Source organism: Castanea sativa, chromosome 7, assembly GCF_040712315.1.
Source record: "Castanea sativa cultivar Marrone di Chiusa Pesio chromosome 7, ASM4071231v1".
NCBI lineage: Eukaryota > Viridiplantae > Streptophyta > Magnoliopsida > Fagales > Fagaceae > Castanea > Castanea sativa.
In genome coordinates, this window is record NC_134019.1 from 24,327,040 (window position 1) to 24,352,069 (window position 25,030).

At 44.1% G+C, this 25,030-nt stretch overlaps 1 protein-coding gene across 1 annotated transcript; it reads right to left on the bottom strand.

Annotated features, from left to right (window-relative positions):
• Positions 1-742: 742 nt before the first annotated feature.
• LOC142642369 (agamous-like MADS-box protein AGL61) lies at positions 743-1,402 on the bottom strand. The gene has a single exon (XM_075816721.1). The coding sequence runs from the start codon at positions 1,400-1,402 to the stop codon at positions 743-745; it is 660 nt and encodes a 219-aa protein (XP_075672836.1).
• Between the last annotated feature and the right edge of the window lie 23,628 nt (positions 1,403-25,030).

Below are 25,030 nucleotides of genomic sequence, written 5' to 3' on the forward strand. Positions count from 1 at the left end.
TTAAATAAGAGATCTTGTTTCTCAAAAAAAAAAAAAAAAAGATCTTGAATTCAATTCCCATGTACTCCAAAAACTAACTAGTATATTGGCGTGATAATAAAAAACAATCATAATGAAGTTGATGTTATAGGTTTAAAATACTATCTTATCGATAAATTAAAAAAAATTGATGAAATTAACATTTCTTATTTGTAATGGTGGTTACCAGATTGACAAGCGTTGAAACTACATCCGGAATATGGGCATATTTGATTCAACATGAGACTCTCTCAATCTACACAATTTAGATGATTTGTCGTATTATTGTAGCCTCCAAAAAAGAACCGGAAAAGAAAAAAAAAAATCAATGATTTCTGCTAATGATTGAATTTTACTCATTAAATTCCATTTGTCCCCTTAGGCACCTACATAACAGTTACTGATGGCTCTAGAGCAAAAAGGCAGTTAATATTGCAGGCAGGCCTTGAATTTTTTCATTAATGCAAATTCATCACAAATGAGTTCATCAATAATGAGTTCTAATATATTGAGCTAAATGCGTGATCTCTCCTATTGGATCACTAATTTCGGAAATTGGAGAAGAAATCATACCAAAAAGTCTATGTAATTGAAAATTTATTTTCAAGATTATCATTCAACTACAAACCATAATTGAAAACGAAAACTACACGTAGATTGGTCATGACTAGTGAGTTACTAGCATGTAACTACCTCTGAAAGGAAACCAACAAGAAAAAAAAAATCAGAAAAGCCCATTTCCATAGCCAAAATTATAGACATTAGGCATAGTGGAAGAAGCATTAAACTCTGCATGTTTGTTCTCAAACAAATCAGCACTACTTCCAATACCATTCACTGCCAAAAATTGGGAAGAGTTGGTAGTAGAGCCAATCAAGATCTTGTTGGCTTGTTTTACCACATTCTTCTTTAGCTCCTCCATTGATGCCCTCAATTGCTCGAGCTCATGCAATCCAAGCTGATTGAAAGGGGCTTCCCACCAGAACTGCCTCTGGTTAGACTTCCTTATTTGGTCAAGAGCTTCTCCCCGCTTTTTCTCGGCTTCCAATTGATTAAGAATTTGAGTTAGGTGTATGTTGAACTCGCGAACATTAGCAGTTCGATGAGCTTCAATAAGTTGGTGAGCACTAGATCCCGGTGGAGGGTTTCGAGTAAGATATCGATCAAGAATGGACTCAACTTCCGGGTGGCCAAAAGAGAAGACCTTCTCTGCTGGGGAGAAAACTATTATTGCAATCTCAACCCCACAAAGTGTGCAAAGCTCACTAGCCTTTTTAAAAAGTCCTGAACGGCGTTTAGAGAATGTAACTTGTAGATGATTTTTCTTTGGTATTTTTGCAATTGGAATCTTTTGGCGTCCTATGCTAGCCCTCTTTTTCACCATAGCTATGTCAAAGAAGACTCAAAGAGATAGCAATATCAATAGCAAAACTTTGTTTTCCTTAGTTACGTTTAGACTCGTGATGGTTTCAGGAGAACCATATATGGGGTATTTATGTGGCTTTTTTCTTCTATTTTGGCAAGTCTATATTCCTTTGGCAGCTTAATTCTGAATTAGTTAATATGATTAATTCAAGATTTGAAGGTTATAAAATCTTATTCACTTAATGGATGATTACAAATTTACGATGAAACTAATGATCAATTGGTTGGCATAATAAAAGAAATTATTTGATGACTTTGGAAGCGAATGTCAACCTCTTTCATAGGTGTCTGAATCTGATAGATATATTACTAATCATAATTGACTGTTTATTGTTATTATTTAGTAAGAATTTATTAAACTCTTCACTGGAATTCAACGTTATCTATATAGCAAGATTTTACTTTACTTTTTATCTGAAGGAAGAAATAACATGATTATTGTGAGTGAAGAATTGTGTTTTATGTGTTGTAGGTAGCACCAAAAACTATTAGAGAGACCATAGGTTGAAACTCACTAAAAAAAAAAAAACAACCATATGATTTGATGTGATTTGATTCTCAAAAAAAAAAAAAAAAAACTATTAGAGAGATAAGTTGTAGTTGTCCCTGCGTATTGAATCAATTTTTGTTGATGTAAGTTTTTTCTTGTTTTTTATAAGGCAGATGTAAGATTTAGATCATTGTAAATGGCGATGTAGTAAGAAGAAGTTGACGTAGTGAGAATTTGCTTAATGAGAATCAAATATTGAACTTAAACTTCCTTTTAGATTAGGGAGCAGCACATTAACTAGAGTCTTTAAACATGTTCCTCGTATGACACAATGATATTATATTATACCAAAACAGTGACAAAGAAAAGAAACCCAATTGTTTCTTTGGCTTGAAGAACAAATAATGTTAATAATTAATGTAAAATTATTCAGTGCATCATAATGTATTATACATTTCTCTCGTATAATCGCATATATAAAACTCAAATTTATGTGAGAAAGAGAGGTGCCGGATATACAGACTAATTTCTGGTCGACAACGGCCAGTTTTATTTGAGTTACAACGAAGCAAAATGTCCATTGAATTATAAACTATAACTACTGAAAAGGACAAAGGAGACATGAACTGTCAAATACTATACAGATTAATATGGATACACCAACGAGCTTTATCCACATCATATCTGCCTCATTAATGGCGAAAATATGTGCATTTCAGGAAATGTATTTGGATAAATAGTAGAGGATATAGTTGCTTCATATCATAATTTACCTCAAAACTGTCCACAATGCTAATTTTTCTAGCATTGATTCTTTATTCCTTTTTGTATGTCATTTCCCATGTTTTCTATTTTCAGGTTAGCAACTAGTTAGTAAATATTAAAAAGTAGATATGCAAGTGCATTTGTTTTAGGGCTATCATTGAACCAAGTTGATTATAAACAATTTGGGAATAGTTCAAAAAAAAAAAAAAAAAAAAACTTGTTTATTTAACAAAAGAGTCAAGTCCGCACTAATTTTAGACTTGACATTTAAATGAGTCAAGTTTAAACATAATAATGTTTTCGTTAACAAACTCATAAGTATAAGACTCGATTTAGGTATATATATAATATTATGTATTTATATGTTTGCATATATAAAAATTTATTAATATGGAATTGATATTGGACTATGTATGTTATCACACAAGTTCATAAGTTATCAAATTAATTTGTATAACTTATTAATAATATAAATAGTCCATTTAAAATAAAAAATTATAAATAAATTTTAACAAGTCAAAGTGGGTGAATTTAATTTTATATATAATATACAAAAATTATTCTATCTAAAAAATTCAAATAATACAATTATAATTATAATTTAGTTATTAATTATTAGCATAGATTTGTGATAATTTCTACAGGCCATCAATGAGTTAAGGAGGCTAACGAGAGGATACAACCCGTCAGCCAAGTCTCATTAGGATGCCTCCTTTTTGAGATTCAAGGCCATATCCCTTACATAGCGACGTTAAGCTGACGGATCACGGTGACGAGTCAGGGCTGACGACCTTGGCTGTAAGGGTCCTTGGCTGACGTTCTTTGTGGTGACGACCTTGGCTGTAAGTGTCCTTGGCTGACGTTCTTTGTGGAGACATACATAGGCTGACGATAGTGTAGGAGGTACACGTGGGCTGACGACCTTGGCAGGTAAAAGCTGAAGGAGTAATCCAACCTTCATTTTTAGCCTATCTTGACTTCTGCTTATGTGAATATAAGGAAAGTTCTTGCGCTACACGTTCGACTTTAGTCAAGAAGATTCCTATAAGGAAAGGGCTCAATACAATAGGCAAAGATCCACGAATTACTCTTTTAAAAGGAAAGTACTTCTTCACCAAGGCGCTTATTTCGGCCACATACCACTATATATACCCCAGAACCCTCATGACCCAAAGGTACGCACAATTATCTCAGCTCTGGCACTCTGGGGTTGTTTAAAAGACTCTAACTCGATCGTCGGAGGGTTTTTGGCCGGCACCACACCGGTGCTCTCTGTCGATCATCTATTTTCTCTTCGCATGTGTTGCTTCAATTGGAGGAGTACTCGCAGCTTACTGGTGATTTCTTCGACATCATCAGTTGGCGCCGTCTGTGGGAACAAAGCGACATTTTCAAGTATCTCAGCCGTGCTCTATTCCTGAGACAAAAAGTTGCATGGTACTCACTCGATCGATGGCAACGAACAACCAAGGCGACGAACCGCATGCTACAGCGCTAGAAAGGCAAGTTCAGACGCTTGCTGTTGCTGTTGAGCACCTTACTAAACAGAATCACGACTTAGAAGAGCAACTACGGCAGATGACTGCGCACCAAAGTGCACCAGGGGAGGACCAGGAAGTAGCGAGCTCGGAGGGGAGGAATGCCGTCAGGCCTGAAGGTAGCACCGCACCGACAAGGCTGGAGCGGCCGGAGACAAACCCGCCATCTGCCTCGGACTCCCTGCCACCTCATATCACAGCCGAGATGCAGGAAATGAGGGAACGCATGGATGTGATGATGAACGCCCTTAGAGGACGGGTGTCGAGCAACCTGGACGACCTAGTCCATAGAACAGATTCGCCTTTCACAGCGTTGGTGAATTCATGCCCCGTTCCTCCAAAGTTTCGCATGCCCCATGTGGAAAACTACGACGGATCCAAAGACCCGTTGGACCACCTGGAGTCTTTTAGAACCCTAATGCATCTTTAGGGTGTACCAGATGAAATCATGTGTAGGGCTTTTCTCACCACCTTGAAGGGGCCTGCGAGGGATTGGTACAGCAGGCTGACGCCCAATTCTATCGGCACTTTTAAGGAACTGGGCGCACAGTTCGTATCACACTTTATTGGAAGTCATCGACACAAGAGGTCTATTGCGTGTATACTGGGCATTAAGCAACGAGAAGACGAGACATTAAGGTCCTATATAGCCCGCTTTAACAAGGAATCCCTCTCGATAGACGAAGCAGATGACAAGATACTTATGACAGCATTCACGAACGGGCTACGAGAGGGTAAGTTCTTGTTCTCTCTATGCAAGAATGACCCAAAGACTATGTCCGATGTATATTACAGGGCGACGAAGTATATGAACGCGGAGGATGCCTTGCTGGCCAGAGACGACCATAAACCAAGAAAAAGGGAGAGACAGGAAGATGCGAAACCCGATAATGGACGAAAAAGGGGGAGAACCAGAGAGGGACGAGATGATCGACGACCCAAGCCGCCTACAGGAAGATTCACGAACTTCACTCCCCTAAATGCGCCCGTCGACCAGGTGTTGATGCAGATTAAAGATGAGGAAACTTTGGCCTTTCCTGGTAAGCTGAAGGGAGATCCCAACAGGAGACCAAGGGATAAATACTGTCGTTTTCATCAAGACCACAGCCATGACACCGCCGATTGCTACGACCTGAAACAGCAAATAGAAGCTCTCATTAGGCGAGGGAGGTTACAGAGGTTCGTCAACAAAGAGAGGGCGGACCCGCCACAAAACCAAGCCCCTCGGCGAGACAATGATCGCCCCAGGCAATTCGTAGGAGACATAAGGATGATTGTAGGAGGCACCATGAGGGCCGGATCTTCCAAGAAAGCCCGAAAGACATACATCAGAACGGTCCAGAATGTCCAGTCGGCAAGTCCTGTGCTTGGAAGGTCACGGATTGGAAATCCCCCCATTGAATTCTCGGAAGTAGACGCCCAGCGCCTTCATCATCCCCACGACGACGCTTTGGTCGTCACCATACGGGCAGGAGACTACAACATACACCGAGTTCTCGTAGACAACGGAAGTTCAGCAGACATCCTTTACTATCCCGCTTTCCAACAGATGGGAATTGAAAGGGAGCGACTAATTCCGGTTAATGCCCCACTCATTGGCTTTAGAGGGGCGAGGGTACATCCACTTGGCACTGTCACTTTAACGGTAACCGTTGGAGACTACCCACAGCAAGTCACCCGGAACGTAACATTCCTGGTAGTCGATTGCTCGTCGGCTTACAATGCCGTCATAGGGCGTCCAACCCTCAACTCATGGAAAGCTGTAACCTCGACATACCATTTGATGATAAAATTCCCTACAGATCGTGGAATTGGAGAATTGAGAGGAAATCAGGTATCTGCACGAGAATGTTACGTGGCCATGATGGAGATGGACAGTCACATTCAAGCCATGAACATAGAGGAACGTCGGGTGGCGACAGAGCCCGTCGAGAGGCTCGAAGACGTACATCTAGACGAAGCCCACCCGGAGCGAATGACAAAAGTCGGAACCCTGGCCGACCCGGCGATACGTCAAAAATCGTAACTTTCTTGAAAGAAAACAAAGACGTATTCGCATGGAGCCACGAAGACATACCGGGAATTGACCCGTAGGTCATGGTGCACAGGTTGAACGTGTCGCCATCTTTTTCGCCCGTCCGACAGAAGAAAAGAACCTTTGCCCAAGAAAGAGACCAAGCAATAGCAGAAGAAGTCCGCAAACTGCAAGAAGCGGGATTTATCAGGGAAGTGTATTACCCCGATTGGTTGGCGAACGTCGTGATGGTCAAAAAGAACAACGGGAAATAGAGGATATGCGTCGACTTCACGGACTTAAACAAAGCATGCCCCAAAGATAGTTACCCCCTCCCGCGGGTCGACATCCTGGTGGATTCTACGGCCAAACATCAGTTGCTAAGCTTCATGGTTGCATTCTCCGGGTATAACCAGATCCGAATGGATGAAGCTGATCAAGAGAAAACTTCGTTCGTAACAAGCCAAGGCCTCTTTTGCTACAAGGTCATGCCCTTCGGCCTGAAAAACACTGGCGCAACCTATCAGAGGCTCATGAACAAGATGTTTGCACGACAGATTGGAAGGAACGTCTAGGTGTATGTCGACGACATGCTGGTCAAAAGCCAAAGGGAAGAAGCTCATCTGAAGGATCTTAAGGAAACATTTGATACTCTTCGCTCCTACAACATGAAGCTCAACCCAAGCAAGTGTGCCTTTGGAGTGACGGCAGGAAAGTTCTTGGGGTACATGGTATCCCAAAGAGGGATCGAGGCCAACCCGGACAAGATTCAGGCCATTATGGGGATGGCCCCTCCTAAAAATATTAAGGAAGTACAAAGCCTCAATGGTAGGGTCGTCGTGCTTAGTAGATTTGTGTCGAAGGCCGCAGATAGATGTCTACCTTTTTTTCGAACATTGAAGAAATCCTTTGAATGGACTGCCAAGTGTCAACAAGCGTTCGAAGATTTAAAGGTCTACCTCTCTTCACCGCCATTGCTAAGCCCCTCGCAACCAGGAGAAGAACTGTTCCTCTATCTAGCCGTTTCCCCAGCAGCTGTCAGTGCGGCCTTAATTAGGGAAGACGATAAGGTTCAACGACCCATGTACTACGCGAGCAAGGCATTGCACGGTGCAGAAGAGAGATATCCCCTCATGGAGAAACTTGCCTTCGCTTTGGTTACAGCGGCCCGTAAGCTCAAGCCATATTTTCAAGCCCATACAATAGTCGTCCTAACTGACAAACCTTTGCGGCGAGCAATGGGCAGCCCTGTGGCTGCCGGATGAATGGCGTTATGGTCGGTAGAACTAAGTGAATTTGATATACAATATCGCCCCCGCGTTGCCATCAAGGGGCAAGCGGTGGCCGACTTCATTGCTGAGTTCACCAGCGCGGAAGGCGAAGAGGAAAAGAATCCCCAATGGAGCATTTTCACTGACGGGTCATCCAACAAGAAGGCTGGCGGGGTAGGGGTCGTGCTTAACTCTCTGGAAGGCGACGAGCTCAAATGCATGATTCGCCTCGATTTTCCTACAACTAACAATGAAGCTGAGTATGAAGCCCTGATAGCAGGTTTAGACCTTGCTCAAGTTGTAAGGGCCACGAATGTGGTTGCTCATTTCGACTCCCAAGTCGTCACAAGCCAGGTAAACGGCGAGTACGAGTGCAAGGGTGAAAGAATGAAGAGGTACTAGGAACAAGCAAAAAAGAGGATGGACGGGCTGCAAGCCAAAATAGTCCAAATTCCAAGAGGAGAAAACGAACATGCCGACCGACTTTCCAAAGCCGCATCTGCGGAACCTATGACCACCATCAACAAGGTACTTTCTTTTATTCAGTCCTCACCGTTAATTGACGTTGTCTGCATACAAGAAATTGGTTCCGAAAACAATTGGACCACGCCCTTGATCTCCTACCTAAAAGATGGCACGTTGCCTGATGAGAAGGAGGCTACCAGGAAGCTGAAGGTCCGGTCTGCACGGTTTGTCTTGATAAAGGACGTCCTCTACAAAAGGGGATTTTCTCGACCATACCTAAGGTGCGTAGACCCCGAAGAAGCAAGCTATGTTATGAGAGAAGTACACGAGGGGATATGTGGCAACCACTCTGGATCACCGTCATTGGTACAAAAGTTGATTCGAGCCGGATACTATTGGCCGACAATGCAAAATGACGCCCAGGTTTATGTGAGAGCTTGCGACAAGTGTCAAAGGTTCAGCAACATCATTCGGCAACCGGCGGAAGAATTGACCCGCATAACTGCCCCATGGCCATTCGCCCAATGGGGGTTGGATATCATGGGACCATTCCCGATGGCAGTAAGGCAGCTGAAGTTCCTCGTCGTCGGCATCGATTACTTCACCAAATGGGTTGAGGCTGAAGCCCTAGCCACAATCACTGAAAAGAATATAAAGGGTTTTATATGGAGAAACATCGTTTGTAGGTATGGAATTCCAAGAGTCTTAATTTCAGACAACGGTAAACAATTTGACAACGACTCCTTCCGAGCCTTCTGTTCAGAGTTAGGAATCAAGAACCATTATTCCTCCTCAGCCCATCCTCAGGCAAACGGACAAGTGGAAGTCACCAACCGATCCTTGCTTCGAATCATCAAGACTCGGCTCGAGGGGGCAAAGGGTGTATGGCCCGAGATGCTACCCAGCGTGTTATGGGCATACAGAACGGCAGTACGAACCCCTACAGGAGAAACCCCTTTCCAGCTGACATACGGAAGTGAAGCGGTCATTCCAGCCGAGATAGGACTCACAAGTTATAGGGTGGACAATCACGACGAGGGAAGAAATGATCAAGAGCTCCGTTTACAACTGGATCTAATTAACGAAGTAAGGGCGGTGGCCGAGCAGAGACTCGCACGATACCAGGACCTCGTAAGCAAGCACTACAACTCCCGAGTCAAGCACCGAGACTTCAAAGTCGGAGATCTTGTTTCAAGGAAAGTAATGGGCGTAGCCAGAGATCCCACACAAGGAAAGCTCGGCCCGAACTGGGAAGGACCCTACAAGATCGTATCATGGCGAAGAAAGGGCACCTATCACCTAGAGACTCTTGACGGGCAGAAACTACGACACCCATGGAACGCCGAACATCTCAGAAAGTACTACCAGTAGAAGATAGCAAGCAAAACGTTACTCCTCATTACTAGTTTATGATCCTTAATTATTTTTCTTAGCTTATTGCTGTCTACAGTATATTTTAAGTCCAAAGGGCTAAAAGTTTATCTTTCCTATTTTTGAACAAAATTTTGCTTATGCATTCATCATAATAAGAGGAGGTTCATTCAGAAATGACTAGTAAATTTTTTATGTCTTGAAGAAAACAGCAAGTCCCCTACAACTAAGTCCACAAAGTGGACGGCCTACTTTTAAGTTCACAAAGTGGACGACCTACTTCTAAGTCCACAAAGTGGACGACCTACTTCTAAGTCCACAAAGTGGACGGCCTACTTTTAAGTCCACAAAGTGGACGACCTACTAATAAGTTCACAAAGTGGACGATCTACTTCTAAGTCCACAAAGTGGACGACCTACTTTCAAGTCCACAAAGTGGACGACCTGCTAGTAAGTTCACAAAGTGGACGATCTATTTCTAAGTTCACAAAGTGGACGATCTATTTCTAAGTCCACAAAGTGGACGGCCTATTTCTAAGTCCAACAAAGTGTATGACCTACTTTTAGGTCCACAGGATGGACGACCTTACACCTAAAATCCACAGGGTGGACGACCTCATTGCTAGGTAGGGGGCCTCATCACTAAGTACACGAGATGCACAAGGGCAATGAAGTGCTGATCTTTTCCCTCTTGAACTCGTCATCTTGCCATGATGCAACAAAGTGACGGCGTTATGTTCAAAGTGACGGCATAATAAGTTAGCTAAACTGACGGCATTGTTCGTGGAAATGATGGACGTATAGCCAAATAGATTAGCTAACAAAAGAAGAGCTGACGCCGTTAGGAAATTAACTGGCATACAATTAAGTTTTATCCAAACGACGTCGCCCACGAAACTGACAGAATGATAATAAACAGTTTTTATGAAAAGAAACTGACGCTGTCATCAGTTCAACAAATTGGATTGAAAGAAAAAAAAACGCCGTCACAAATAAACTGACGAGCTCATATAATTTTGACTTGGAATAAAAAACACGCATACTTGAAGTATAAAATGACATTAAAATTAACATGGACGATGTCTTTACAGAAACCCAGAAAAATGGGCGTCAAGTACTACAAGTTCGTCTACACTTTTTCTTAAACAAAAAAGAGGACAGAAAAAGAAAATTGAGTTCATAGAACGGTCTCAAGGTCCTCCATCGTCTTCAACAGTAAAAGGCTGGGCACAGGAGAGAGAAGGGCTGACGGCATTTTGGTCGTCACCGCGGGGATTTGCTAGAGTCAGAGTAACGGATTGACCCGCAGCTGGTTGAGCTAGGATGACGCTGTTGTCTCTCTGGCTGTTGTCGTCAGCTTCTTCATTAACGGTGTCACCTGCAGGGGTTGACGGGATGGACTCATCCATTGAAATCCTTGACAAATCCAAGTCAGGATAGGCAGATTTTACTTGCTTCAAGCAGTCCTCGAACCCATCACCATAGTAGGCGGCACAAGCGTCTATGAAGGCTGACGAATCCTTAAACTCCGTCACAACATCGTTCCTAGCCGTCTCCACTTGGACTAGGATGGACCTCAACTCCTTCTCCGCTGTCACCTTGGCCTTCGTTTCCAGCTCCCGTCGGCGGGTCTCCTCCGTCAGCTTTTCCTTGTAACCCTTCAGCTCCTCGCCCAAGATGCGGTTCGCATCCCTGTACTGCGCCTGGCCGTCAGTTAGGTACTTGACGCGCTCGTGCAGACGGGTAATCACCCCTTCCTTGGCAGAGCACCTGCTTGACAAAGCCTTCATTCGAACCATAGCCTGGACGAAAAAGGGGACAAGACAACGTCAGGGTATAAAAAATTGGTCGGGCACCAAAGTAGAAAGCGAGACTCACTCTGGTAAGGTCGAAAAGGCCTGACGCCTTTATCTCGTCAATAGTCTGCTCGGCACAAGGGTCCATTTCCTCATCCTTCAAAGTGGACTCCGTCACCTCTACAGCGTAGTCTTTATGGGTCAGCAAGCGACGTGCAGACTCCTGGGAGATAGGGCCTGACGAGGTCATGGGCCCCTTACCTGCCCCAAGAACGGGCCTGGGAGGTGACGGTCTTCGTGAAGACTTATCCCCGGGAGTTGGGGCAGCTTTCTTCCCTGGACGGTCTTCCCTACCGTCAGGTTTTCTCTTGGCCGCGACCTTCCCGATGGGCCTGGGGGCTGACAGTGGGGTTGACTCGCCTCCAACCTTCTCTTGCTGTTTCTTCTTGGCCGCAGCGGCAGCTCGAACCCTCTGTTTAGCTGACTCCATTTCTGCAAAAAATAAGGGTTAGAAAGAGACAGCGTCAGGATAAAGACAAGAAGTTAAAAGACACTCACGACGACGGGAATAAGCGTTCAATTTGCAAGCTTCCTCCGTCGGTTCAGGACCCCCACAATATAAGTGAAGAGTATCTAACGTGATTAGATCCCGACACTTCCTCTCGTCCAAAGGAATGGCCGTCACTCGACAAATGAAATCCTCTTGCTCCTCGATAATACGTGGACGATTGTTAGCTGCAATAAAAGGTGACGGGTTAGGATAGCAAAAAAGTAGACGAGGCGAGAAGGGTCGACGGGATTAACCTGAATCTCTAATGTAAGCCCATGTGTTATCAAAACCATTGGGCATTGACTCCCACTCCTCTTAACGACATACCCAATTTGTTCCTTCTACAAAGAAGTATCTGCCCTTCCACTTCCTATTGGAGTCAGGCATATCTGACACTAACTTCAACTCCTTTTCCCTCACTGCAAAATGATACACTCCTTTTGACGAGGAAATGTGCTGAGGACGATAACACCAAAAGAACTCGTCCAAGGTCAGCTGACGGTTCCCACCACTCAGACGACCCCACAAGATCTCGGCACCAATGAAGGTTCGCCAAGCATTGGGGGCAATCTGGCTGACGGATATCCCGAGCAAGTTAGCCAGCTGACGGTGTAATGCCGTCAGCGGCAGCCTTAGCCCTGCCGCGAACATAGCATCATACATGCCGACGTCCGCAGTTCATCCAGAGTAACACCTCTCACCTTCCTCAGGAAGACGGATGGGAATGTCGTCTGGTATTTGGTAACGGGACCGCAAACTTTTGAAAACATTCTCCGACATCGTCGGGAGAAAATTGTTGACGGACCACTCTGAGGGTAAGATGAAGGGACGGTCATCACCAGAGGATCCCGAGGTGCTCTCTAAGGCTTCCTCATCGCCGTCACTCTCACCCCCATCACTGATACTTGCCTTTCCACGAACCCCCTGGTCTTCATCGTCTACCCCTTCTTCATCACCGCTCACCTCACTTCCTCTAGAACTCTCTACTTCACCGTCAGAAGGACCTGACGATTCTCTTTCTGACGACCAGGATAGGCCCTCCGTGGGCTCACGACCTGATTGGAAAACTTCATCATAACCCGCTCCGTCACGGATCGACGATTGATCACTCAGCGTCTCCCTAAACATCTGACTACCTACAAATGACGGGTTTTTTCTAAGATCCTAGGTAGACGACTTCACTAAAGGGCGTTACTAGGGAAGGTAAAAAGTAAAGTATCGAAAACTTACGTGTAGGAGGACGGTCTCAAGAAGCTAACGGTTGCACGATTAACGGCGTGATAAGATTGGCAGTGACGAATTCGTTCTCTCAAGATGAACAAGGCGAAAAAAGTGGGAAAAAGGTAAATAGTGAAGTATGTATAGGAGAGAGGAGGCTCGAAAGACGAAGCGGCACGCCCGTTCAGTCGCAGAGCCAATCAGTTTATGCCATGTGTCCCACCATTTAATGAAGATGGCACGAATTACCATGCACAAACCATTTCCCCAATAACGATAACTCCATGACCCGTCATCCATAGCTGACGGGGTAATGGAGTGGGGGGCAGCTGATAGTGATGATTTCTACAGGCCGTCAATGAGTTAAGGAGGCTGACGAGAGGATACAACCCGTCAGCCAAGTCTCATTAGGATGCCTCCTTTTTGACATTCAAGGCCATATCCCTTACATAGCGACGTTAAGCTGACGGATCACGGTGACGAGTCAGGGCTGACGACCTTGGCTGTAAGGGTCCTTGGCTGACGTTCTTTGTGGAGACATACATAGGCTGACGATAGTGTACGAGGTACACGTGGGCTGACGACCTTGGCAGGTAAAAGCTAAAGGAGTAATCCAACCTTCATTTTTAGCCTATCTTGACTTCTGCTTATGTGAATATAAGGAAAGTTCTTGCGCTACACGTTCGACTTTAGTCAAGAAGATTCCTATAAGAAAAGGGCTCAATACAATAGGCAAAGATCCACGAATTACTCTTTTAAAAGGAAAGTACTTCTTCACCAAGGCGCTTATTTCGGCCACATACCACTATATATACCCCAGAACCCTCATGACCCAAAGGTACGCACAATTATCTCAGCTCTGGCACTCTAGGGTTGTTTAAAAGACTCTAACTTGATCGTCGGAGGGTTTTTGGCCGGCACCACACCGGTGCTCTCTATCGATCATCTATTTTCTCTTCGCAGGTGTTGCTTCAATTGGAGGAGTACTCGCAGCTTACTGGTGATTTCTTCGGCATCATCAGAGAATATACAGCCCCATTTCAGATTAGTCTTGCAAAAGGTCTATTCCAAGGCTAGGCCTACGGCCCCTGTTAAAAAACCCTTCACCCTTTTATAAAAAGGTCTCACTCCCCATTTCATATAAAGGCCCAAGTTTTATGATAGTCTTTTTAATAATAATAATAATAATAATAATAATGGTTATACACTATATTTCCTACTTCTAATAAGGCCTTTAAAATATTGTGAGTTTCAGTTAACTCAAAATTCAAAAGATAAAGTTTCTATCATCGAATAAAAGATCTAGGGTTTGATCCTCTCTTACACAAAAAATTAATTAGTGTTTTTGTCTAATAAAAAAGAGTAATTATCAAGAGCAAATGTTATAGGTTGAAACTCTATCTAAAATAATTTCTTCTAAAAGAAGGTCTCCAAAACATTAAACTAATAGAAACTCAACCCAATTTAAACCCCTGATTATTTGAAAAACAGAAATATACATGTGCAAAAGCATTAAGGATGATTAATTTTCCCTAACAACTTAAGACTTTAATTTTTGTAAACAAATATTTTATAGGTTAGATTGTCAACATTAACCACAAAATCTCCTACTTAGCCCTGCACCAAACAATTTTTATTTATCTTGACACCAAAACCAAAACCAAAACTGAAAATTAGATTAAAATATTATTTTACTATGCATTGTGTTATATTCATCATAAAGTAAACCTCCTTTTAAAAAAATTAATAATTTATTTTGTTAAATTTTATGCCTATTTGACTCTCCATATGAAATTAACATTGGTTCAGTTAGATATTTTATCATGTTATATATTCGATTTGTCAAATTAAACTTGATTTTGAAAATAAATTTATTTATTATTATTTAAAAATAAATAAAAATGTCCCACTTCAATTTATTGCTTTGGACCCAAACTGAATCGGCCGACAGCAACATATTCTTTTGGGCCTAAGTTATCCGCATTTTAGTGGCCCATATAATTACTACTACGTTTGCTATGCAAACAATTTTTAAGCATTATTATACTGCGTTGTTTTATTTAGTATAATATATTAATTACATTATATTCAAGTCCAAAAATTAGAAAAGGGTCCAAAGGTCCAGAATTTAAAAAAAAAATGTCGTGTCAATAATTTAATTGATGATTTAAATATATGATATAATTTAAATTCAATTAAATATATATATTGTAAGTGCACAATTGCACCTGGCCCCAAGAACAGTTACGGGCCCAGGCCCAATGAGCCTTAAACAATATGAATTTGTAGAGTGTGGGCTTGAAACCCAGGTTAGAAGTATGTGGGGATTAAATGACAAACTAAGGATTTCGAATACTTGGAAACAATAAGGAATATTGTAAATTGGCCTCCTCGGACGTAAGCCGAGAGCTGTTCTTATATTATATCCCTTTCTTAGTCTTTTCTTTCTTTTTAGGTTACAAAAAGTCCCCCCCATTTCTATTCCAGGTTTCTCCTTAAATACTCCTCTTTTGAACACTTTGTACACGTGTTGCCCCACCTCCCCCTTAGCCTAGATATTTCCCTTCTCAGTGCCTTTGAATAGTAACCAGAAGTTTCTCTTCTACTGTCAGGTGTCACTTCCCCATAAATGCGGCCAGGGTGGTAGGTGCAGGGTTTTTAATGTGGAGGTAGCAGCCTTTATCTTTGACATTTCTTCAACACCGGTGCTTCTGGGGCGTTCTAGGGTTCACCCCTTTTAACCATTGGCCTTAACCATGTCATCCCCTAATCTTTACTATGAAATCCCGAGTTCTTCAATGTTCATCCGAGGATAAGGTCACCTTCGGCTGGATCCTCGGATCCTCGGCGTATGGGCCGACCCATAGTACTAACAATTTCTAAACCCAGGATCAGGTCGGCCTTCCTTAACACGGCCCAAAAGGCCCACGTTCCCATCAGGATCTTTTTGCCCCACACAATAGCCCCTCAAAACTCTAATTTTCAACGTCCGAGGAGAAAAATAGGGTTTTGATCCGACGAGAACCTACTCCAATCATTTTGTGAGTAATGGCACGTGTGGAAATCGTTTCGCGTCCCAGAAGATGCCATTTGGCGGTTTTATTTTGAACAACGCGCGTATTTAATACTGCCAGTTACACTTTGTCCCTCACGTTCAACGGTGAGATGGGCATCCAACGGCCCTCATTACTCCACGAAATTTTAGGCGGGACAAATATAATTTCGAGGCCGCCTTTTCGCACGTCGTGACGCTTCGGGAACCTGCGCCTTCATTTAATTCCTCAGGGATCAATCCCATCAAAACACCAACAATCATCCTTTACCAGCGGAAAACCGTGGAAATCTGTACCTTCAACTTTGTAAGTTCTTGCTCTCTCTATTCTTAACCCTTTCTCCTCGGATACAGTCCTCGGCTATCTTCGTAAACACTCTCCCCTTTAGAGTTTAACCTTTCGTTCTTTTCCAATGGGTAAGTTTAAGTGTCTAGTTGATACCGCCGCTGGGATGGAAGGCTTTAGGGCCAAATACCGTATTCCCAGCGATGTAGGACTAAAATACTGCCCGGCAACAGCCGTGGCCGGTTCTAGGAAAGAGGGAGAGGTTATCATTCCTATGATAGCCTTTCTAGAGGGTGGGATGACCCTTCCAATGAAACCTGTAACTAGGGAGTACCTTCGCAACCACCGGTTGTGTCCCGATCAATGCCTCCCAAACGTTTTTAGAGTTCTAGGTAGTGTAGATGCTCTAAACGAGCAGATGGGTTTAAACCTCACATGGCACGATGTCGTGTTCCTATATGAGTCCCATAAACTTTCTAAAGTAGGTTATTACATTAAATCTCGGTCCAGCACCGTTAGTCTAATCTCCTGTCTGCCCAAATCAAACAAAGGCATGAAGGACGACTACTTGATCGTGTTTGGGAACTGGCACGACGGCTTCCACTGCCCAGTTGAGTGGGGGGATCCAGGTGCGACGCCGTAGGATTAATCTCCCCACAACACAACTTCTCCTAACACACACACAGAAATGCGTATTCGTACTTACTTAAATTTTTTAAACATCTATGTAAATCTGACCAAGTTTGTTTGTTTTGACGTCTTTTTTGCAGATAAGCAACACGTGCGTCCTCGTCTAAGTCACTGTAACATCGCAGATCTAAACCGGGTACTTCGCTCCGAGGTGTTCGTTAGTGAAGACCTACAACTCCGGGCTGCTCACCTTATTCTTGGGTACGCCCCCCTTTCCAAAGACTTCCAGGAGATAGAGAACGCCATAATTGCGGGGCGACCGAAGACGAAAGAGGATAAACGTAGCTCGGCCCCACTTTTTGGACGACCGTGACCTCCCGGACGCTCCTAACACCATTTTGTACAACCGGCCGATAGCAGCAGTCCCCCTCGCCGTGCACTCACAAGCAACTGTCGTTCCAGAAGAGCAGGTGTCTTATTCACACACACTTGACGACGAGATAGACCGATTCCATCTCGAAGACACCGAGAGACCTCGCGGGAACCAGTTTGTGGTACTTTCCGACGAGGAGGAAGAAGCCACCGAGGCCTCTGGAATTGCAGGGTTTGTGGTTGCCCTTCCCGAAGACGAATTAGAAGAAGACATGGGAAGAATGGAGGGTCTCCTCACCAATAGGGCTGCTAAGGTTGCAGAGAAAAAGAAAACGGGGACGTCCTAAGTTCCCCCAACTTTACCTCCTCCTCCTCCTCCAACTGAGCCAAAACTGCCAGCCGAGGATCCCAAGAAGAAGAGGAAGGGGGATAATGAGGGGACGATTAATAAAGACCCCAAGAAACCACGCCAACAACTCCCACCGGCCCAGCAGCAGAAGCTGGACAAGGGCAAGGGTAGAGCCCGTTCGGTTGAAATCGGGGAATTCAGGGACGAGGCTGAAGTGCGCCGAGCACCGACCACCTGGTCCCCCGATCTAAGGCTGGACGGCGCACCCATCTCCTGCCAGTCCAGTATAAGGGCAGTTCAACAAGGCCACGCCCACCACCTGGCCGAGGTCTTGGAACGCCCTCTTCTGCTGCCCAAGGACATGGAGACCTTGGAAAAGATGGGCCAACCACAACTATTCCTCTCACTAAAAAGAGACTTAGCGTTGGTAAGTTTTTCTCCTTTTTTAGGGAGATTCCACTTTTAATAATATTTATATGTATTTTGTTTCTTATTATTCCTAACTCCATCATACTTTACTACAGGCTATTCAGGAGGTCTTTGTAGCTGAGAAGTTTATTGAAGACACTCGGAAAATAGCCAGGACTGAGCTCGAAATCAAGATGGAAACTGAGAAGTCCTTGGGCACAGCCCTTGCTGCGAATGAGAAGTTGACCTCGGAGGTGGCTGATCTGAGGAGAGAGAAAAATGGGGTCGAGTCAAACTTGAAGACCATGAAGACCCAGATAGAAGGACAGCGCAAGCTCCTTCATGAAAGAGATGAAGAACTCTCCCAAGCTCAAAGGGAGTGCTCGGATCTGAAGAAGCAGCGCTCGATGAAGGAAGAAGCCGGCTCCTTCCAACTCTCTCTTCAAGCTGCCAAGCGAGCAAGTTTCGATGAAGGGGTAGCAGCCACGAGAGGAGCGGTGACGGAGGAGTTCGCGGCTTTATGCCGTGAATGCTGTCAAAAAGTATGGGGGAAGCTTTAAACGTAGCGGGAGTTCCCCAATCTTCGGATTTGAGGAAGTCCGAGAATGTTTGGCTTCCCCTAGAAATACGAGGAGATTGAAGAGGCTCCTGCTGCTACTCCTATCCCCGAGACAACTCCTCTGCTCTACCTCCGGTGGTCCCACGGCAAATTCCTGATCCTACGAGAACCTTCGGTTCCAATAAAGAAAAGGAAGGAGGAGTGGATGCGAGAGAAGGACTTGAACCGGACGGTGGAACCCAACGTCCTTCCAACAAAGACGGCGGATAAAGGAAAGCGAGGTTATGACTCCTTTTGAGTGGAGTTGAGAAAGACCGAGGGCACTAGTACCTCTCGGCAAGATCCTCCTCCAACGGCTTAGGACTTAGCTTAGGGCTTCTCTTTTTCCATTTTTTTTTTGTTTTTGAATTATATATTGTAATGCATACTCAGCGATTAATGAAGAACGATTTCGTTTACTTTTCACTTGGATTGTATCTGTTTTTACTTTATTCTTTTTGTACTTATTACAAAAGTTTCCCATTAAGTCATATCAAAAGTTTCTCAGAGTATAAAAATCTAACTCCAAGGATTGCACAATCATAACTTCCACATAATCATGCGTATATTATTAAAGATTTAATACAAGGTGACATGGTTAATTCATTTGAACAATGCCTCGATTAAGAAGAAGAGAGGGCCTCATAAGAAGAAGAGAGGGCCTCATATAACGATTAAACCCTTGTAATGCGTAGCTCTGTTTCTAGTAAGATGTAAGATCCGAGGACCATTCCTTACACAATCAGAAGTTAACTTTACGATCCGAGTTAATAAACAGTAACGTATTAACATCCAGACACAATCAGAAGTTAACTTTAATCAAAGTCGTAGTCCGAAGATAAATATTAAGCAATCTTTCGTTTAATTCTTAAAAATTGTAACTGTAAATGTTAATTTTCCCAAAGTAGGAGGTCCGAGGACCCGGCATAACTAAGATTCTGTTTAACAAATGATAAGACATCAATTTCCACAAGGTTTGTGGTCCGAGGACTGCACTTAACCAAGTTTCTGTTTGATTCTTTAGAACAATAACTTCAAATGTTAATTTTCCCAAAGTAGGAGGTCCGAGGACCCGGCATAACTAAGGTTACGTTTTAACAAATGATAAGACATCAATTTCCACAAGGTTTGTGGTCCGAGGACTGTACTTAACCAAGTTTCTGTTTGATTCTTTAGAACAATAACTTCAAATGTTAATTTTCCCAAAGTAGGAGGTCCGAGGACCCGGCATAACTAAGGTTCTGTTTAACAAATGATAAGACATCAATTTCCACAAGGTTTGTGGTCCGAGGACTGCACTTAACCAAGTTTCTGTTTGATTCTTTAGAACAATAACTTCAAATGTTAATTTTCCCAAAGTAGGAGGTCCGAGGACCCGGCATAACTAAGGTTCTGTTTAACAAATGATAAGACATCAATTTCCACAAGGTTTGTGGTCCGAGGACTGCACTTAACCAAGTTTCTGTTTGATTCTTTAGAACAATAACTTCAAATGTTAATTTTCCCAAAGTAGGAGGTCCGAGGACCCGGCATAACTAAGGTTCTGTTTAACAAATGATAAGACATCAATTTCCACAAGGTTTGTGGTCCGAGGACTGCACTTAACCAAGTTTCTGTTTGATTCTTTAGAACAATAACTTCAAATGTTAATTTTCCCAAAGTAGGAGGTCCGAGGACCCGGCATAACTAAGGTTATGTTTAACAAATGATAAGACATCAATTTCCACAAGGTTTGTGGTCCGAGGACTGCACTTAACCAAGTTTCTGTTTGATTCTTTAGAACAATAACTTCAAATGTTAATTTTCCCAAAGTAGGAGGTCCGAGGACCCGGCATAACTAAGGTTCTGTTTAACAAATGATAAGACATCAATTTCCACAAGGTTTGTGGTCCGAGGACTGCACTTAACCAAGTTTCTGTTTGATTCTTAAAATTGATAATTGCGAGCGTCAGAGCTACTCATAACTTTGAAATACAAACTGACAAAAGCTCATTTCATTAATAATAATACCTTCTAAGATTATTTACATTCCATGGACGTGGAACAATTCGTTCGTCTAGATCAGCTAGCCTATATGACCCTATGCCTGCTACTGAAACAATGCGATAGGGGCCTTCCCAGTTAGGTCCTAGCTTACCCCATGCTGGGTTCTTAGAAGTGCCTACAAATTTCCTTAATACAAGATCACCAGGTGCAAGTGGCCTTAGCTTCACGTGGGCATCATATCCTCGTTTTAGCTTCTGCTGATAATAAGCCAATTGGACCATAGCTGCCTCACGCCGTTCCTCAAGTAAATCAAGATCTTTCTCTAGAAGTCCCTGGTTATTCTCTGGGCTAAAAGAACTTGTCTTTAAAGTAGGAAAACCAGATTCTAGCGGTATCACCGCCTCGGCTCCATAAGTCATAGAGAATGGCGTCTCTCCAGTGGACCTGCGCGGTGTGGTCCGATATGTCCACAGGACATGAGGGAGCTCTTCTACCCATCTGCCTTTCGCATCGTCCAACCTCTTCTTGAGCCCGTTAACTATGACCTTGTTAACTGCCTCGGCTTGTCCATTTCCTTGAGGGTAAACTGGGGTGGAATATCTGTTTATGATACCCATGTCACCACAATACTTCCTAAAAGCCCTACTATCGAACTGGACACCATTATCAGAGATGAGTGTGTGTGGTATTCCGAATCTAGTGACAATATTTTTCCATATAAATTTCTTGGAATCAACATCTCGTATATTGGCTAAGGGCTCAGCTTCAACCCATTTAGTGAAGTAGTCTGTTCCCACGAGCAGCCATCTTTTGTTGCCAGCAGCTCTCGGAAATGGCCCTACAATGTCCAAGACCCATTGTGCGAAAGGCCAAGGGCTGGAGAGAGGGTTAAGAACCCCTCTAGGTTGGTGGATATTAGGGGCGAACCTCTGACATTGATCACATTTTCTGGCATAGTCCTGAGCCTCCCTCTGCATATTGGGCCACCAATAACCCTGAGTCAGGGCTCTATGGGCTAAGGACCTTCCCCAAGTGTGGCTCCCACAAATTCCCTCATGCAATTCCTCCAACAATGCTTCTGTTGATTCAGGGTGTACACACAACAAGTACGGTCCTGAAAAGGATCGTTTGTATAGCTTGTGGTCCTCGGACAACCAGAAACGCGGCGCCTTTCGACGTAACTTTTCTGCTTCAGCCTTGGCTTCGGGAAGAATGTCATTTTTAAGAAAAGATATGATCGAATCCATCCAACTAGGACCAGGCCTTATTAGATGGATGCGAGGTGCATTAGCGATTACAAGAGAAGGTTCTACCAAATCTGAACGAGGATAACCCTTGGTAAACCTTGAGCCGAGGATGTTGCCAACGTAGCCAAGGAATGCATGAGTGTTTCCACTCCTAGAAACGTGAGCTAAGGCAAAGGAGTCAAATTCGGCTGCCGGCGTTTGACACAGGGCCAAATATTCCTGCATTCGGGGTCTCTAGCCTCCATGGTTCCCATGACCTGGCCGACCACTAGCCGAGAGTCCGAGAACACATGGATTTCCTTGCCACCCATCTTATGTACCATTTGCATGCCTACCAAGACCGCTTCATACTCGGCCTCGTTATTAGTAGCCGAGAAGGCCAATCTCAAAGATTTTTCGAAGACAATTCCTTCAGGGGACATTAGAACAAGTCCAACACCAGACCCTTTTTGATTAGCAGCCCTATCCACATAAACTCTCCAAACCGAGGGCGATACGTCTGTGATCACACCAACTGATTTTTCACCCATGTGTGCTTCTTTTGAAGTTTCTTCTAACAATGGTTCAGTAAACTCTGCCACCAAATCAGCGAGGACCTGTCCCTTTACCGATGTGCGAGGCCTGTATTTAACATCAAAGGCTCCCAAAATGGTTCCCCATTTTGCCACCCTGCCAGAGTAATCAGCACTACGCAACACAGCCTTAAAAGGCAACTGGGTCAAAACAACCACAGTATGAGATTGGAAATAATGAGGAAGTTTGCGCGTGGCGTGGACTACAGCCAGAAGTGCTTTTTCCAAGGGCAGATAGCGCACCTCGGCCTCATTCAAGGACATACTAACGTAGTAGATCGGTCTCTGTACCCCGCTTTCATTCCTTATAAGGACTAAGCTCACCGTGTGAATAGCCACGGCCAGATAAGCGAATAAAACCTCGTCCACTTCAGGGCGAGATAAAATAGGTGGCCGAGAAAGATATTGCTTAAGATGTTGGAAAGCTAATTCGCAGTCCTGGGTCCATTGAAACCCTTTCCACTTGTGCAACAACTGAAAGAAAGGACGACACCGATCAGCTGACCGAGAAATAAATCTATTCAACGCAGCAATCATTCCAGTCAATTTCTGAATCTCTTTTGGGTTCCTAGGCGGCTGCAAATTCTGAATAGCCTTAACTTGCACTGGGTTTACCTCTATGCCCCTATGAGTAATCATAAATCCCAAGAACTTCCCAGATCCCACGCCAAAAGAACACTTGGAGGCGTTAAGGCGCAATTTATACTTCCTTAGCATCTGGAAGGTGTCGGCCAGATCTGTCATGTGTGAAGGTACTGTCTTACTCTTCACCACCATATCATCCACGTACACTTCGATGGTTTTCCCCAGTTGCTGTTCAAACATTCGGGTCATCATTCTTTGATAAGTAGCCCCAGCATTTTTTAATCCAAATGGCATGACCTTATAATGATAGTTCCCGGTTGGAGTAATGAAAGCAGTCTTCTCCTGATCCTCTAACGCCAAGGGAATTTGGTGGTAACCCTGGAAGGCGTCCAAGAAACTCATCCGAGGATGTCCAACAGTAGCATCTACCAGTTGATCAATCCGTGGCATTGGGAACGAATCTTTAGGACAGGCCTTGTTCAGATCAGCAAAGTCCACACATACTCTCCACTTGCCGTTCTTCTTCTTAACAACAACAATATGAGCCAACCATTCAGGGTAGAAAACCTCTTTGATAGCCCCCGCCCTTTTGAGTTTAAGAACCTCTTCCTTCACAGCTTCAGAATGTTCTCGGGAAGATCGCCGAGGTGGCTGCCTCCTCGGAACAATGGCAGGATTGACGTTTAAACGATGACAAATAAAGTTCGGATTTACGCCTGGGGCCTCATAGGGGTCCCACGCAAAAACATCTAAATTATCTTTCAGAAATTTCAACAACTCCATCTTCTCTTGGTGTGGCAAAAGTATGCCAACTTGGAAAAACCTCTCCGGATCATCTGTTATTACAAACTTCTCTAACTCCTCACAAATAGCCTCGTCTCCTGTCATCGCTCCAGGTGCCTCCGGAGCTGTTAATTGCTATGACTCCTGGATGGGCAAGGTTGATGACTCAATTTCTGACTGACGAAGCACCGCAGCCGATATGCATTGCCTAGCCACTACCTGGCTGCCGAGGATTTCCTCAACATGCTCCCCCGAGGGGAATTTCACCTTAACATGTAAGGTAGAGGAGACAACTCCCAAGGCGTGCAACCATGGCCTGGCGAGGATGGCTGTATATGGAGAGTACGCGTCAACCACAATGAAATCTACCTCAACCGTTTCGGTGCCAGATTGAACGGGTAAACGGATCTGTCCCTTCGGCATAACGGCCCTTCCTTCGAAGCTTATAAGTGGGGAGTCATAAGGGGTTATATCTTCCAACTCCAATCTTAGCCCTTTAAATAGATCAGGGTACATGATATCTGCACCGCTGCCCTGATCTATCATCACCCTTCTCACATCATAGTTCCCTATTCTGAGGGTAACCACAAGAGCATCGTCATGGGGCTGGATAGTCCCTACCTTATCCTCCTCGGAGAAACCCAAGACAGGTAAAGTGCTCTTTAATCTCTTCGGCCTGCTACCCACATCCTCGGCCTGCGGATGGGAAACCGCCATAACCCTAGTGGGACCTGAGCCGGTCCTACCAGGTGCAGCGAAGATAACATTAATTGTTCCCAATGCTGGCCGAGATGAACTGTTCCTCTGATTGTTTGAACCAACTTGACTGACCTGCCCGGTGGGCTGACACAAGTGCTGCTTTAACTTTCCCTCACCGACGAGCTGCTCTAGATGGTTCCACAGGGTCCGACAGTTCTCGGTAGTGTGGCCCACATCCTGATGGTACTGACAGAAAAGGTTTTGATTTCTTCTAGCAGGGTCCCCTGCCATCTTGCCGGGCCATCTGAAGAAGGGCTCTTTACGAACTTTTTCTAATAACTGATGCACTGGTTCTCGGAACACGCATTTACGGCTGGGGTGCTGCCGAGCCGGATTGTCCGAAGTAATCCCTCCTCGGCTTGTTGTGATATCTGTCCGACCTGAAATCCCTTCTCTCCTGTGGGATAACCTTCTCCTTTCCTTTCCCCTGCTGCTGGTCTTCCTCTACCCTCTTATATTCATCAATACGATCCATAAGACTG

What these genes read in the sequence shown, in the direction of transcription:
- LOC142642369 (XM_075816721.1), bottom strand. Translation starts at nt 1,402, where the DNA reads ATGGTGAAAAAGAGGGCTAGCATAGGACGCCAAAAGATTCCAATTGCA.